The sequence below is a fragment of the Fringilla coelebs genome (genome assembly GCF_963513975.1).
Source record: "Fringilla coelebs genome assembly, chromosome: Z".
In the NCBI taxonomy this organism is placed as follows: Eukaryota; Metazoa; Chordata; class Aves; order Passeriformes; family Fringillidae; genus Fringilla; species Fringilla coelebs.
The window spans coordinates 59,556,712-59,573,652 of NC_140031.1; the positions used below are offsets into that span (position 1 = coordinate 59,556,712).

The following is a 16,941-nucleotide window of genomic DNA, read 5'->3' on the forward strand; positions in this document are numbered from 1 at the left end:
TAGTTCATTTAGGATAGATCCCAAACTAAATAAACTGAATACAGACATACAGAATAAATGAGGATTGCACCAGGACCTATCTAGCAAGACAACTGTTGGCTTCTGACATCTAAAACGTGCATCTGCAACACCAGCTCATTGAAGATGCCATCTTATTGGCACATCATCTGTTGCTAAGATACTGTGGGACTATCAACATCTCTTAGATGTAACTTCAGCCAAATTATGATGGCTGAGAGAATTACCCTATGTCACCCCAAACTGGGGCAAGTGGTTGGGAATAACTGTACCCCTATTTTAGCTTAGATACCAGACATGAAATGTTGTTCCCTCTTTCACTGTGGCTTTTCCAAGGTCTTCCTCCACCAGAAGGTATCACTCTCTTTCCAAAAAGTATGACATCACTGAATTTGTCATGGCATCCCTTAACACTGAGGACAGAGGATGATATTCGTGTTGAAGTGGAAAGGAAGAGCGTGAATGACAACGGTGACGAGAGCAGTGTTATTACTCAAGTGCCAGGAAATATGTCCACCTTGATCATTAAAGATCTTGAGCCTAGACAGCAATACATGTGCAGGGTACGGGTGAACACCAGGTCCCAAGGAGAATGGAGCAACTATCTGTATGCATGGACTTTCAGTGACAGTAAGTGCTGATTCACATCCTTCTGTTTAATTCTTCATGTTACCCCCAGTGATCAGACTAATTGTCACTTGATGACTACATTAAATGTAATCCTTTATTTTGGTAAGGCTTAGATCCTGATGATTGTTTATGGTTGTTATTGCTATAATTTGGAAAGCTCAGCATCCAAAGGAATTCTTCTGCTGGAAATTTTCAGGAACTATTAATGTGGGTTTCTTTTAAATGGAGAAAAACAAGCTCGAGAACCCACATCTTCATTTCAGTGCAACTCATGCTTCTGACACAAGCAGCATTTTTTCCTCCTCAGAATGATGAGCCATCAGAGTTCACTACTCCAAGCTCTTTTGTTACTCAATTTGGCTATACAATACAGAAATAGCCAGCACTTAAAGAAGATACAATGCAAGGTAAAACACCTGTGAGCAAAGAGTAGTTAAGTGTGCTACACTGAAGACCGCCCTTGAAATCCTGAGTGTGAGCATTGTGCTTTCACAACACCACAACAAATGCCCTATCTGAATGAAGTACCATCTGAACAGCTGTCCATCTGAATGGCTGAGGGGTGACACTGCCCTTTCCACACATTGGAAAGGTGGGCTTCTTCCACCTTATAGGTCACTGAAATCCTACATGTGTTAGTGGAAGTATCAATGGCTGTCTTGGGACTCTCCATTTTCCTGAGCTCTGACACCAAACTGCACTGAGAAACACATAAGGTACTGTTTTCCAGGAGAAGGTACTTAGCTTAATATTCATGGCTGTGTCCGCAAGTGTAGCACTCAACCTTGCTGGTAGTTTTCTGATTAGATTTTTGGAAGTGTTGGTATCAATTTCCTTTCTTTCTAACAGTCTGACAGGTAATTGTTCTCTGAAGTAGTGAAAGTACAGGACATGGGAATTACAAGGGAATGATGATACAGTATAGAAGGAAATTAATCCTTTTTGCATTTATCTGAAAGGAAATATGGTGTGCTTGCATTCAGCTCAGAGGATATGTACCTTCATCCAAGACAGTATGGTGACTCCACTCCAACCTCTGCTGAAAATATGGAATATACTGCTACAAGGATGACAGCACATCGAGATCATAAAATTATTGCATTCCGTTACCATAGCTCATCAACAAATTCTGTTTAGCACAGCAAAAGCACCGAGGAAAATGTTTTGTTCTCTGTGGAAAGGAGAAAGAGGTGGATGTACACGCCAATGCCTTGTGTGTTTGTGTTTGTTCTCAGGAATCCCTCCTGCACCGAACAACATCAGGTTTTCTAACACCACAGACACATCCTCAGTCATCTCTTGGACAGCTGCTGAGGGTCATTCCATCTCCTCCATCATCATCAGCTACAAAATTTATGGCAAGGCTGAGTACAACCACATTGATATTGTCATAAAGAACACCAGCATTACTCAATATCACCTCAAGGGCCTCGAGCCAGACACTGTGTACCAGGTTCAGATTAATGCTCAGAATAACATTGGCTTGAGCAACCCAAACACATCGTTTGAACTGAAGACCCTTCCAGAAACAAAAGGTTAGTTAATCTACCACACTGGATTTGCACAAACCAGGACTGGTTGTATAAACTAGCTAGCTAAGACACTGTCATAATACTAATGCTTTATTCTGAGTTTTCTTTTGCTATTAATTCTGACTCACAACACAGCACCATCAAAATTTAATTCTTATTTCACTGCATGGTATTGATGAAGTGACGACATGCACCATTTGTGTATATCCACTAAAAAGGGCCCAGTGACTCAAAAATTGAAGAGCTGCATACAGCAAGACCATTAGATCACTGAAGGTGGCCTCATCTCTGCTCTGACTGAATTCAATAGGATATGTAGGTGCTTATATATCTGAAATTCAGAGCATCCAATGTTTCTGACATTTTTGGAAAACAAAAGGATGTATCCTTAGCTCTTTAAACAGTTTACAAGAGAGAAGTATTCAGTTATACATCGCTAATGTATTGCTAAATTCTGAATAAGCTGTAAATGATGATGAATTTTTATGTCCTTCTTCAACAGCTCTATATGAATCAAAAGGAGGCAAAATGCTGCTTATTGCTATCCTTGGATCTGCAGGGATGACCTGTGTAACAATTCTCCTGGCCTTTCTCATCATGCTGCAGTTAAAGCGAGCCAACTTCCAGCGTCGAATGGCTCAGGCTTTCCAAAATGTGGTGGTGGGTTTCTAGCTTTCCTGTGTCAGTTTGGTTATTAACTTAAGCTCATCTTTTCCTGTGTTTTCTTCCAATTTCTTTTTCCTGGCTTTCCCAAACACTGTCTTCTCTTTATGTGTGCAATTAGTACTGTTGTAAAGTACTAATTTTCTTTACTTGTGACCCCAAATCTAAAGCTGTCACAGTTACAGGCTAGGAGGTAGAAAACTTGACTTGAAAAAAAGTTTGCAGACCATTTGCTGTGTTCCCTCTTCTGCCTTGTCACACTTGTGTTCAACAAGTACCAAGCCAGACAGAAGAGCCTGTTCTGCCTCTATGAAATCATGCTGATTTTGAAAACTACCAAATATTTAATGTTGCTTTTGAGCATCAACAGCTGCTGATAGATGCTCTTCCATTTTCAGCCTGGGGACAGTACATCAGGGATCTATCAACATCATAGTTTTGGCTGTGAGGATATTGCTGAAGATTTTAACATCACATGGAGATATCTCTCTATACACACATATTTATTTGTATCCTGCTGCAGTCTCGAAATCACTCTGCTTTCTGCTGCTTTTCTCTGCCTTCAGAGGGGAACCTGTGGGGCAGAATGAAGCTGGTCCAAAGAGTTCCTTCATATCGAAATAGATTGTTTCAGAAACAGGGGTAGGGGGCTCACCCAATGATATGATCAATCTGCAGGCCACACTGAATAGCTTTGTCTCCTAGTCCTAAAACTTTTCCCATAGCAGTATATATGAGAATGTGTAACTGAAGAGGAGATGTCTCCTTAAGCATGGAGGAAGATAATTTCCTCTCTCTTTTTATTTTCTTGCTTCTTCTTGTATCACCTTTCCTGCTGAGCCTGACCAACACAAGATTTAATTAAGCCTAATATGATATAAAGCTTAAACCTGAGACTTACAACTATTTTTGAGACCTGTTTTATCACATTATTTTTGCCCATGTCCTTCATCTTCAAAATTATTATAAACTGTTCAGGATGCCCAGATCGAAAAGGTACTTACACACAGATTAGAAGCCTGATTAATTTTGTGGATCTGGGCAGAACTGCTTGTTGCAGGTAAAGTAGGTGCAACTGTCTAATGTACTCAGTTTGGTGTATGTAAGAGATGGTTTGAACTCTGTGTGTGTGTTCGTATAGATGAGTGAGCATAGGTATTTGGGAAATATAATCAGGGCATTGCTCAGTGAAGTAGAAATCACAGTTAATGTCATTTTCTTAATTCTGTTGCAGAGGGAAGAGCCAGCTCTGCAGTTTAACTCAGGTACTCTCACTCTGAGCAGGAAAGCCAAAAACAGTCCAGATCCTACTATTTATCCAGTTCTTGAATGGAATGACATAAAATTTCAAGATGTGATTGGGGAAGGTAACTTTGGGCAAGTCCTGAAAGCACGCATTAAGAAAGATGGCTTACGCATGGATGCTGCAATAAAAAGGATGAAAGGTAGTAAAGACCAGGGATTCTGTGACTAAAGAGTTGTTTTGATTGTGTATTTCAAATGTTTCTCTCTTGCACAAAATGCTTAGTAGCCCTCTTTTAAAGCTAAAATAAATATTAAAAATTGCTAATTAAATTTTATCATGTGTCACTAGGCCAATATTTGTCAGTGACTGTATTTCTGCTGGGTAAAGATGTTTTCCATTTCTCCTCAGTGCTTGATATGATTAACTATCATGTATTTTTCAATTCATAGATCAGTATGAGCTTCACATGAGTTCATCTGCAAGGCAAGATGCATTGGATAGATAGGAGCAGAGAGTTAGTCTTGGGGCACAGCATTAGTTCATCTTGTTTGCTATAGCTGTTCAGAGACAACTGCATCTAAGCATCTATATATGCACCTACCATGGTGATCATTGCTTTTCTTTTTCTTCACTGGGCATGACAGCTACATTCCAGACAGAGCTACAAAATATGCAATACTGCAAGAATGTACATGTTTTATTGTAATTCACCAGGTCATTATCTAGGCAAATTGAAAAACACTTTTAAATATGATGATTAATTTTAAAATAGCCAAGATCCGCACACAGGCAGAAATAATCAACAGCACACATATGGAAGGATTTTTAAACAGCTGCTTTTCATAAGATCTGCTACAACATTTTACACTCTCAGGTAAGAAGGAGAGTGACAGGGTGTGTTAAGATATTTCCTTTCTCTGCAGATAGCTTCTACAGACACTAGTTTCTCACATTTTTTTCCTCTGATTGAAAAATCCTACTTTTTTCTGTAAATAATAATGTATGTTACAGTTTTTCTGTTTTCACCGGAGCTGAAACAGTAATAACCCAAGCAATGTGGAGTTTATAATTATAAATTTATAAGTTTTTAATTATATTTTTTATAATTAAAAAATATATTGTTATAAATTCAGTTCAAACTAAAGCATAAATGTCTGCTTTTTTGATTTTCAGAGTATGCTTCAAAAGATGATCACAGAGATTTTGCTGGAGAACTTGAAGTTCTTTGTAAACTTGGTCATCATCCCAATATCATAAATCTTTTGGGAGCATGTGAACATAGGGGTAAGATGCTATTCAATGCATGTACTTTAAAAACTAGCTTTAAAAAACCCTCTCACAATATAGCCCACACATTCCAGAGAAACACTGGCAGATCTCTGTGCAACATTTGTTAAAAGGTCAGATAAACTTGTGTGTAGACCTACAAGCCCACACTAATACTCCAGATATGATGCTCAACACTAGCTCTAAATTCTCCTCTACTCCTAGAAATGAGCCTGTTTGACATTTCCCTCCAGTGTTCATTTCCTTTTTTCACTCAAGGTAGTGTAAATTTCCCAAGACTATTACCAATCATCTCTTACTTGGTGATATGCTCACTATCTGATGTTTTGTTAGGATATCTTTACCTTGCTATTGAATATGCTCCCCATGGAAATTTACTGGACTTCCTTCGGAAAAGCAGAGTACTAGAGACAGACCCAGCATTTGCTATTGCCAACAGTACTGCATCTACACTTTCCTCTCAGCAACTTCTGCATTTTGCAGCAGATGTTGCCAGAGGGATGGACTACTTGAGCCAGAAACAGGTCAGTCTTAACTCTCTACCCACTCAAAGCATGGAAAATACTTTTCCAGGGAATATGCCCTTTAATTACATTAATTTTTAATTTTAGCTTCTATAGCACATACTGAATGAGACTTATTTTGTTGTCCCTATTTAAACTTATTAAATACTATGTCATGGGGCATCATGGAAGAGGCATTAAAACTTAAAACAACATGGTAGTTAACTGGTTTCATTTTCAGATAAAGTTTAAATGTTTGTGATAGTGACATACCAAGCCAATTTCTTTGTTTTATGTTCTTATTCCAAAGGGTTGCAATTTTCAATATAGCAGTAAAGTAATACATATAAAACTCAATTATACTGATTATTTTATTACATTATTACATTATAGTTGTTGTTATTATTATTATTACTACTATTATTATCATAATAATCATCATCATTTTAGTTTATTCATCGAGATTTGGCAGCAAGAAACATCTTGGTTGGAGAAAATTATGTTGCAAAAATAGCTGACTTTGGCTTATCAAGAGGTCAGGAAGTTTACGTTAAGAAGACCATGGTAAGGACCAAAACAAACAGATGCAGTCTGTTTCCTTAATTTTGTTTTCTTATTTCTTAATCTCTGTTTTCATATGAACAAAAATGCAAACTTATGGGTATTACAGAATTGATTATTCAAATTTATTAATTACCATGTAAAATATGCATGCTTATTAATATATACATAAATACATCTGCTTGTAAAAAATCCTATACCATGTCTATAATATAAAATGTAATTTAAAATTATTTATATGAATATCAATGACAGTAAAATAGATGAGTCAAGCTGGTCTAATTCTATTGAACAAGGCCAAAACTAGCAAGAAGGTAACCAGACGTACATCAGGTTGTGTCCAGAACTAATGCTTTGGAAGATCTGAAAGAAGATATGTAATTAGCATCATATAGCTAAAGACCAGAAATAGCACTGTGTTGTCAAGGCAACACGATGGTCAGAGCATCATCTGAGGTAATATTTACATTTCACCTTGATGCTGATTGGATAATTTTTTTATTAACTTTCATGTGAACTGTTCCTTTGGGAAGCAAATCATATAATCATAGGATCATGTAATGATTTGTTTGGAAAGGTACCTTCAACACCATCTAGTTCCAACCCCACCTTTCACTACACTAGGTTACCCAGAGCCCCATCCAACTGGGCCTTGAACACTCCCACATCCGCAACTTCTCTGGGCAACCTGTTCCAGTGTCTCACCACTCTCATAATAAAGAATTTCTTCTATAAAACTGCTCAAGTTCATTTACTTGATAAAGTTACTTGCATAAAGTCAGTTTTCACTAAGGTTACACAGAATGAATCTTGGCATACAAACTGCAATATTGCTATACCAGCAAGTGAAAAATAAACTTTCATTAAATAATTTCTAGGGACGGCTTCCAGTGCGATGGATGGCAATTGAATCTTTGAATTACAGTGTTTACACCACAAATAGTGATGTGTAAGTATGTGTTCAAGTGGCATTAAAAAAAATATATATTTTTCCATATGAAGGAATGTTTGACAACTAGCATGAGACATCCCCTCAACTCAAAATAATCAGTAGTAATGTCAGCATAAGTTAGCAATGGAAGCAAAAAATAAAACCCATAACAAAAAAGTTACTTTTATTTCTTCCTCAAGGTCTGATCAAGTTCTGTGTTCACAACCTACTTGGATGTGCCCTGCTACTTTAGCTATACTTCTTATTCAAAATTGGAGACCTGATGAATATTTGGGAAACTCAGAAGAAATTTGTATTTTATTTAGGAAACTAGAAATTGTATTTGGAAAAGCAATTCTGTAATTTCAGTGTTTGCTGAAAGCTCACAATCTGATAAAGGACTTTGGTTGACTCAGAGTGAATTAATTTTGCTAATTTTCCTACCTTCTGATTCTACAAGCCCCATCATTATACAAAACTTTATAAAAAATACAGAAAAACATCACACTTCCTTGTGTTCCCTAAATACTAGCAAAATTACCTGCCATTTAAAAATATTAAGTCTTGTTCCACTTCATAATATCCCTGTGTTGCAGATGGTCCTACGGTGTCCTCTTATGGGAAATTGTTAGTTTAGGTAAGTATCTGCATTATGTACTGCACAAATAAACAATCTGCACCAAGGCAGCTCTATTCACTCAGTCTTTTAAAAAATATTGCTTCACAATAGATTTCAATTTTCTTTCTGTTTTATTCTGCTACATTTTATTTAGGTTCAGTATGCTTGGAAATGCAATTATCAAATTTTCAATCCAGGTACCATTTGAAGTGAGAAAGAACCATAATGACCAGGTTTTCATTACACTGTAAAACCCAGGCCATACCTAAATATCATATGATACATGGCCTTAGTACATACAGGATATCATATGATATATGGCCTTAGTACAACATGTTTTGAGTTTGTTGGGTGGCTTTTCTCAGCTTTCCTGCATTTCAAATCAAGACTTATATTTTAATGATATTGCAGAGTAGGGAAGCAATCACCTTCTACTCCAAAATTAATGAAGAAAATTTTTGAACATTAACCTTCAAATAAAATTTAGAGTTCATTTCTGCAGATACCTCTACCCATCATGATTGTGATACAGCCTTGCAGCACTCAAAATCATTGTGTTACACCTCTCTTGTGATTTGCCCTGGAGATGTGCACATGGTCTGCTGACCAGGAGATGCTACTGACTGAGGTGCACATTGCCGACTGGACTCTGGATTTCTGATTTGTTCCTGGCTTTCCTTACTAAATGGGTTTGCTGTAGATATGGATGTAGTGTGGAAAATCAAGAGTCTAAGCAACCAAATACCTACAGAAAGGGGCAAAACCAGCTGACAGTAAGAGCTCCATGAGTCCATACCAGATCTTATCATTATGATGCTAATGAAGGAATGACTTGCCCAGTGACATCAATGCTATCGAAAAAATATTTTGAATACTATCAGATCCTGGCCCTCAGACTTGAAGAGAAAATTAGGCCAGCCACACAGATGAGAAAATTGACAATTTTACTTTTCTCCTCCATATTGTACATCAAGCAGTAAGGAAGCATTAACAATAAAAATGTAGCTGCAAAATACCCCCTAATTTTGGATTAATTTAGCTGTTACTATGTTAGTAATTTCAATTTCTACTATGATATTAAACTTTTTTTAATTAAAACCTGCTTCTATCCATGACAATGGTTAAACTTTAGGTGGAACACCATATTGTGGAATGACATGTGCAGAACTATATGAAAAACTCCCTCAGGGGTACCGACTGGAAAAGCCTCTCAACTGTGACGATGAAGTGTGAGTATTGCCTCAGAAAAAAAAACAAAAAAGAAATAGAATAACAGCAACTTTAGCTATAGAAAATAGATGATTTCTACAAGAAGCTAGCAAACAAATTTTTTTTACTGGAAAATATAAAAACTACATTAAAAATTTTAAAGGTACAAAAACCATAAAAACTACATTAAAAAATGAAAAATACGTAAGTCCTTTTGTATGCAACATACACATGTTAATTTGCCATGAATACTATCTCAGGCTCTCTGTTCCAGCCAGTTATCCTGTTCTTTACACAAAACACCAGGGTTTTAGCTCAAAGAGAGCTTTTTGATTATTCCAGAGTAAAAGAAAGTTCTTTTGTGACAGCAATCAACTATGGAAAATGTAACTTCAGCTATGTAGAAATCCATTTCCCTCTGAAAAGTGGAATGTACACAATCTTTAAATTATCAAAAATTTGTAACTTTAATGTATGTATCTAAACTATCAAACGCTGGTGTTGGATTTTTAAAGGTATGACCTAATGAGACAGTGCTGGAAAGAGAAACCATATGAAAGACCATCATTTGCTCAGATACTGGTGTCACTGAACAGGATGTTAGAAGACAGGAAGGTAAGAATAAAACTCTATTTTATGTAAATATATATACTTACAATGATATAATTAGGCTAATTGCATAATTTCAATATTATTTGGGGTTCTTGAGGTAATGCACCTTGCATCACATCTTCTCTGCTTATTTCCTTTCCAGACCTATGTGAATACCACACTGTATGAGAAATTTACTTATGCAGGCATTGATTGCTCCGCTGAAGAAGCTGCTTAAGACAGAAAAAAATCTTCATTCATCAATGATGTATTGCAGAAAACCAAAATTCAATCTGCTGGAGCCCAAAATGTGATGTGATGTGATGTGTAGAACTGTGTATAGCTCTAACTACATATAATACAGCAATACTGTTTTACCACAGTTATGCGTGTGTATATCACACAGTGATATACACCTCTGCCTTCACAGGCTGTAGAAGTGTATAAACTTTCTAAAGCAGGTATAGACTAAAGTAATGAAATCTGTTGTTTCATTCACAGGGTTTTTTTTTTTTTCCTAGATATATGTAGATATAATGTCTACATACATATTGTAATGCATTAAGTATTGACATCTTAGAGGTTTTTTTATATTTCCAAAGAGCTACTCATAGCAAAGTGGTAACTTATTGCAGTATTCCATATACATTTCATTGTGTTTGAAACAAAAATGCTGGGCAGTTGCAGTGCAACAATGGAAGTTGTAATCCAGTGTCCTCAACAAGGATAATTAAGACAGACTCCTGTTTGAATGCAAAAGTCAGCTAGTAGAAGTAACCCAGTCAAAAGCCCTGTTGACACTTGTAAGATAAAAGACATGCTATTGTTTACTGCCTATCATGACTGTCAGTTTTTGCCCATATACAAAATATACATATATTTTGAAGTGTTTAATGTTATCAGTGGTAGCCATACAGCAATATTCATGAAGCGCAGTGTTGAGGAGCATACTACATATTGTAAACCACATTTTTACAACTTGCCTAGATACACATGAGACTTACTCAATTTGTACTTCATTTAATAATTTCATTGCATAATTATAAATTACTACCTATTATATACAAGCAGGGTTTACTTACTTTTGTTTATTTTACCCTTTCATTCTGTCTGTAGTGTGGTATGGCTTCTTACAAAATATCATACTCAAACGCTTCAAAACAGTGATATTTGTCCTGCCAGAAAGGTCCCAATCCTTAGGTAAGACAAATACCTGCAGGATTGGTTTGAACTTCTGGTGTCAAGCCAAGTACAAGGGTTTTGGTGGATTTACCCTATACAAGTTTCACACAGTAGCCAACTTCATGTTTTGCACATATGTTCCCCTCTTGCCCTTGACTCACCAGCTCACAACTGTCCATCAGACCACAATGACGTTCCAGTTGGGTGCAACAGGTCATCCCCTCAGACTTGGAGAAAGATGCTTGAGAGAGTGCAAGATTTCTCCTGATTCTTTGTGTATGGGTATGTGATTGGTTACAAGGTGGGGGTATCACAGCAGAGTATAGAGTAACATTAATGACATACACCAGACTGACTCAAATAGAATATTCCATATTAAAAGGGAATAAGCCAACAAACAAGGGTGCTGAGATGACTTGTGCAGCCTTGAGATAGGCAGAACTTGCACTGTAAACCAGGTGCTAGATGTAAACTAGGAGTTTATTGTTGGGGATTAAAACAAGTTTACTTGTAGAATATTAGAAATTATCTGTGTAGTTTTAAGTTTAATTGTAACTTGCTTTCACCTTAGCATGAGAGGGCCCTGCTCAAAACTTAACATAGGTGAACTTTAAATGAACTCTTATCATAATGGCTAAGCAGGGGAGAAAACAGAGAAAGACTGGTTATCTTCACATAAGGGCTGAAACCCTGGAGGGTCCCAAGACTGCCCCAAGAGCAGTTAATGGCACATGAACATGGAGATTCCAATGAGGTGTTAGAAGACCCCTGACCATAAAACCCCATAGGACAAAGAGGCTCATGCAGGGCACGTGACAAGTGCGTGAAGGTCGAGTGCACAGACTGTAAGGGTATATAAAGGCCCAGGGATTTCTTTGGTCCGGGTCCCTCTCTGGTGGCACCCAGCTCAAACTGAAATAAACCAACTCTGCCTTAGAACCCAGGGTCCGGTCTCTTCTTTGAAGTTTACACAGAGCAAACAGATTCACTGGACCAAAGTACAGGCTGAAAATAAAAACTAAAAAAAAAAAAAAAAAAGAAGAAACAAATTCCACTGCATTTTTCAAAACAGACTACTTGGCCAGTGGTTTTTGAAGTGTGGGCATTGCAATTTGCAGTTGAAGTACATTCTTACCAATCAATGAGGTGACTAAGAATGTACCTCCAAGGGTGTTTTCTAGACTTCAGGCAAATGTGGCTAAAACCATCTGCTGGAACTGCTCCAATTTCTGTATAGAATTTTTCAGAGGTACAAAGAGGTTCTTGTCTCATACTTTTATACATTTCTAACAAGCAGACACAAATGACTGTTTTGCACTTGATGTGAATGTGGCAAATTTTTGGCATCTGTGGCAAATTTTTACCTGGAACATTATGTCACATAATTAAAGCATCAGAGTGTCATTCATCAACTCAATAGCTCTTAATACTGCCTGCATTTTAAGTACTTAAGTGTCACTATAAACTGTCCTGAAAAACAATTAGGTCTCCTTACAAATATTCTCCTTATATTCTTTCACAGTGTAGCACGTAACAATTTTCTACATTTCTTCCCTGGACATATCTGTAGGGAACTGGCTGTAATCAATGTAAAGAAAGCCAGACAAAACAGTTTAAACAGAATGTGGAACTTAGTAAATGATGGTGCTAAGAAACCACTCATTCAAAATGGACAAACCCCATCAGAAATGGGAGATGTGAGGCAGAGACTAGTTAGACAGGCTACAGGAAGAAGGGCTTAGAGAAACAGAGAAACCACAACTGTTGAAATATTTGGAACCATTATTCCCTGTTATCTTACTTTTTAACTAGTTTTTCTGTCCTTTATAAAAAGAAATTCCTCAGGATAAATGACAGCTTATTGCACCTGCTGAGCTGAGAGGCTTTTTCCCCTGCTGCTGTGCTGCAGGCCGATTTAGCAGCATTACCTAACATGGAGATACAGAGAGGGACCTGAAGCAATTTGACTTTGTGCCACTTGATCTCAAAGGTCACCACTCTCAGCAGACACAGATGGAGGAGACTTGTGTATATACTTGTGTATTCCCTATTTGCTGAGTTGATACACACTTGGCTGGCACAGCTTTCCCTGGTAGGCAATAACAACAAGGGACAGTTCCCTCACAGCCGTGCAGCCCAGAGATCTGCAGAGCACACGGCTTCATAGGTGACCAGTTCTGCTGGGATGGCATCCAACCACCAAATCCTCGCTGACTTCAGCGGCAGCAGCAGCAGTGCCTGCATCTGATCCCCAGGTCTGGGGCTGGGCTGGACAAAAGACACACATGGCACATTGCCCCTGAAGAATGTGACTTTGGAAACAAGCAGCTGCCACTGTCTCCTGTTGTTTGTGCTGGGGTCACACCAGCCTGAGGCACCGGGCGGCCTTCAGTGCCACCTGGGACTGCAGAAGACAGGCCCTGGTGTCTGCCACCAAACAGAGGGGAGAATTCACTCTCCAGACCGAGCTTCCAAATGGAAAAGGTTGACATATGAGGCTCTCCTGGGGAGCAGCCACTGAGCACTGGGACAAGAGAAGACACAGAAAGAGGGACAAACCCAGTCAAGGATGGAGGCTGTTCATGATGCAGAGCCCCAGATGGCCCCCAAGCGTGGTGCCACCCACCAGTCCTTCTCTGTTGACAGTGAGCCGGTCCAGCGGGTGCTGTCCCTCCTTGGCCAGGCACCACCCAGGCTCTTTGCTCTCTCTTCTCCTGTACTGGCAGCAGACATGCCAACCTTCTTTGGTTCCACTTGCAGAGCCTTGTATCTATTAGCCATGGCCAGCTGGGAAGTGGGAGCAGTCACAGAGGACACATGCCATCTACACCAGGCAGGAACCAAGGCCTCTGTGTGCACAGATGAAAACCTGTGTCCCCACAGGATGTTTTGGCTGTCCTGCTCTTCATTGCCTTTTGGCTGGAAATGCAATTGAACTTTCTTCCTCACCCAGAAGTCCTCGCCAGAGCAAAGCTGGGGCAGTGGGCTGTATTCCAAAGTGTAGGCTGGAACAGATAAAGGGAGGAGACCGTTCCCAATTCCAAGCCACACCAGAACAGCCACAGAAGGGACTATATATCTTTAAGAAAGAATGGGCAATTTAGAAGTGAACATCAGGCACTATTCCCTGGGTGACAAGGAGGGGAATCTTTCTACCTTTTGAGGGTTTCTAGAATTTTTATTCTGTGTCTGGCTCTGAGCTGGCATTGGAGAAAGTAATCCTGAAGTGCTCCTGGTCATGCACTCCACTTCTGCAATTGATTCACTGCAAGTTTCCTTTGTTTTCAATTGAAAAGCACCTTGAGTGGAGATTTACATGGTGGGTGCCCATGGTGGGATCTGTAGAAGGAATAGTTAAGTGATAGCAGTCATGAAAACACCACCAGTCTGAAACCAGCCCCAAAGCCAATCAATTTCTCTGAAGTATTTGGTCTCCAATGACTGCTGACAAATCAGGATTCTAAAGGCAATCTAGGAAGCCAAGTATTCTGATCAGTTTAACCAGACTAGCACACACACCTTCCCTGGATCATTTGCAAGGTTGCAGCCTTCTGCTGCTCAGGAAACAATGCCCACTTTTGCCTTTACTGCACAGGGAAGTTCAGGCAAAGACTAACCAGTCCAGCTGCCCTTAAAGGCAAAAGGAATGCCTCAAGGTGCTCCCTGTCTGCCTCCAAGCACAACAATGGCTTCTGTAGGGAGTCCAAAATGTCCCTCTGACAACAAAGTCAGGAGAAACCCGCCCTACAGCTCAAGCTGAGGAAAACACGTAGTACACTTCTCCATGGGACAAATGCAGAGGATGTTCCCAGCAGCTTCAGGCACCTCTTCAGCAGCCTGACATCCAGGCCTCTGCAGGTGGCTTCCTGTGGGAGCTCCCTCCTCTTGAGACACAGCTCTGGCCTTTCCATTCTCTTCAGGCCTGCAATGCCACTCCTGCCTTCCTCAAATCTGCACATCAGCAGTGACTTTGTGCCCTCCAGCAATGCTGTCCAAAGCAGAAATTTAGAGGGAGGATCAGCAGATGGGAGAAAAGGAGATGGCACCTTCTTTTCCCACTCTTGCCTCAGGCTGCCTGTTTCCTGGGCCCTCTCTCTTCAGGATTTCTGCCTGTTCTCAGAGGCTCCGTTCTCTACGTGCTGAAGTGGTCCCTGTCATCTCCTCTGCTTCCTGCATTACTTTGCTGCAGGGATGACAGCAATCAGGCTCTCAGAAGAGGCTGAAGAGAGGCTCCGCTAGCTTGAGAAATGGATGCTGCCCAAAGGGAAAAAGAAACCAAAACAACCAAATTAAACAAGATAAAGGGAAAAGGAACCATGATTTTCCAAACTGTGCTTTGAGCAGGGTCAAGGTGGGTTCCTCTAGCGCCCACAAGCTCACAGACACAAGCGGCAGAGCGCAGATGGACTCAGCTCTGGCTTGCAAGGAGAGCAGTGTCTGCCTTGGCATGCCCCCCTCCTCCTGGGCTGGCTGGCATCTTCCTTCCCAGCAGGGAGAGCTGAGGAAGTGGCACGGTCCCCAGCTGCCTGGCTGCCACAAAACGTGGCAGCAAAACCGCAGCGGTTCTCATCTACTTGAGCGGGCCAGGCCGCACGTGGGGCTGGCACAAATCCTGCTCAGCTGTCCCCATTTGGCTGGCAGAATCCTCTAAGAGTGGGGCAGGAAGGACAAGCCGGGTGGCCTCGGTTGTTCACAGTCAGTCCCCACAAAGCCCCCACCTTCCCACAGACCAATCTAGAACTGATTGGCAGAGACTGCTTTTGTTGTGTGCCTCAAGCCCCCCACTGCAGGCCTCCTTCCCAAGCACTGCAATACTTTGGTTCCTTTGCTACCAGGTAAACCTGAATACACCAGCCGAGAGCAAAAGAGGGCCTCAGCAATGACCAGAAGGTGGAAGCTCTCCTCTGAGGAACCGCGGTGAGATTTTGGCTTGTTTAGCCTGCAGAATGGTAAGGTGTCCCAAGGAGAGCCGTCAATATTTGAAGGGGCTTAGAAGAAAGATGGGGACACATCTATTAGCAGGGCCAATTGCAAGAGAACAAGGGAGAGTGCTTTTAAACTAAAAGACAATTCAGATAGGCTCTAAGGAAGAACCTTGTTATGAGGAGAGTGTTGAAACCCTGGCACTGGCTGCCCAGAGAGCTGGGAGATGCCCCGCCACTGGCAATATTCAAGGTCAGGTGCGCTGGGGCTCTGAGCAGCCTGATCTATTTGAAGATGTCTTTGCCAGTGGCAGGGGGTTTGGACTAAACGACCTTCACTGGTCCCTTCTAAACTCAGCTAGTCTTGGATCCTACTTGGTTCTCTTTTAAAAAGCAGCCACAGGGGAGATTACTCTGTGGGGGACCCATCTGATGGCCTAGGGTTTGGAGGAGGAGCAAGCCCTGACAGGGAACAGCTGGTTGGCCTGCAGCCCCTTTGCCTCGTACCTGCAGAAGTTCCTTGGCAGAGGCTCGCCTGTCCGCATCCATCTGCAGGCAGCAGCCCAGAAATTCACACAAGCCAGAGGGTAGCTTGAGCTCGTGCAGATCTGGTACGCCCTGCTTGCCTATCAGATCTTTAGCCTGAGGTGAAAGGAAACACGAGACCCTGCGTGATTCTTCCGTATCCTTCAGTGCTCACCTAGATGCCATCTTTTATTAGGCTCCAGTCTGCAGTGGCAATTTCTTGCCGAGCAGATGGTCAGAGATGAGCCTTCTCTCCCAAAAGTAAAAAGGCCCCAGTGCAGCCCCAGCTTTTCCAAGGGGCAACAGGTCTTGCCTTGACAGCTGATGTGAGCGCCAGGGACATTTTTAGAAGTGGGCCTTCTTGGAACTCCTCCAAGCTCTGGGGATGGGATTTAGTCTACTGGAGACTGACTAGAAGGGCAGCGGTATCTGAGCATATTTGCACCTTACCCTGTCACTGCTCTCCCAAACATAAGGAGCCTCTCCCTTGGCCATTTCTATTCCCACGATGCCAAGGGACCA

General features: G+C 40.7%; 1 protein-coding gene across 4 annotated transcripts in view; it reads left to right on the plus strand.

Annotated features, from left to right (window-relative positions):
- TEK (TEK receptor tyrosine kinase) overlaps window positions 1-12,217 on the plus strand; it is a 38,992-nt gene extending 26,775 nt beyond the window's left edge. For 2 of the 4 annotated variants that reach the window (XM_084225750.1, XM_084225751.1), the window contains 11 exons: window positions 1,884-2,183; window positions 2,683-2,840; window positions 4,078-4,288; window positions 5,263-5,373; window positions 5,710-5,900; window positions 6,330-6,443; window positions 7,319-7,389; window positions 7,968-8,008; window positions 9,123-9,219; window positions 9,715-9,814; window positions 9,954-12,217. In XM_084225750.1, the coding sequence (XP_084081876.1) occupies window positions 1,884-2,183; window positions 2,683-2,840; window positions 4,078-4,288; window positions 5,263-5,373; window positions 5,710-5,900; window positions 6,330-6,443; window positions 7,319-7,389; window positions 7,968-8,008; window positions 9,123-9,219; window positions 9,715-9,814; window positions 9,954-10,028 (1,469 nt within the window). In that variant the 3' untranslated portion in view covers window positions 10,029-12,217. Of the gene's footprint in view, window positions 1-354; window positions 649-1,883; window positions 2,184-2,682; window positions 2,841-4,077; window positions 4,289-5,262; window positions 5,374-5,709; window positions 5,901-6,329; window positions 6,444-7,318; window positions 7,390-7,967; window positions 8,009-9,122; window positions 9,220-9,714; window positions 9,815-9,953 lie in introns of all 4 variants that reach the window. The other 2 variants (XM_084225749.1, XM_084225752.1) reach the window with 2 other exon arrangements.
- The last annotated feature ends 4,724 nt before the right edge of the window (window positions 12,218-16,941 follow it).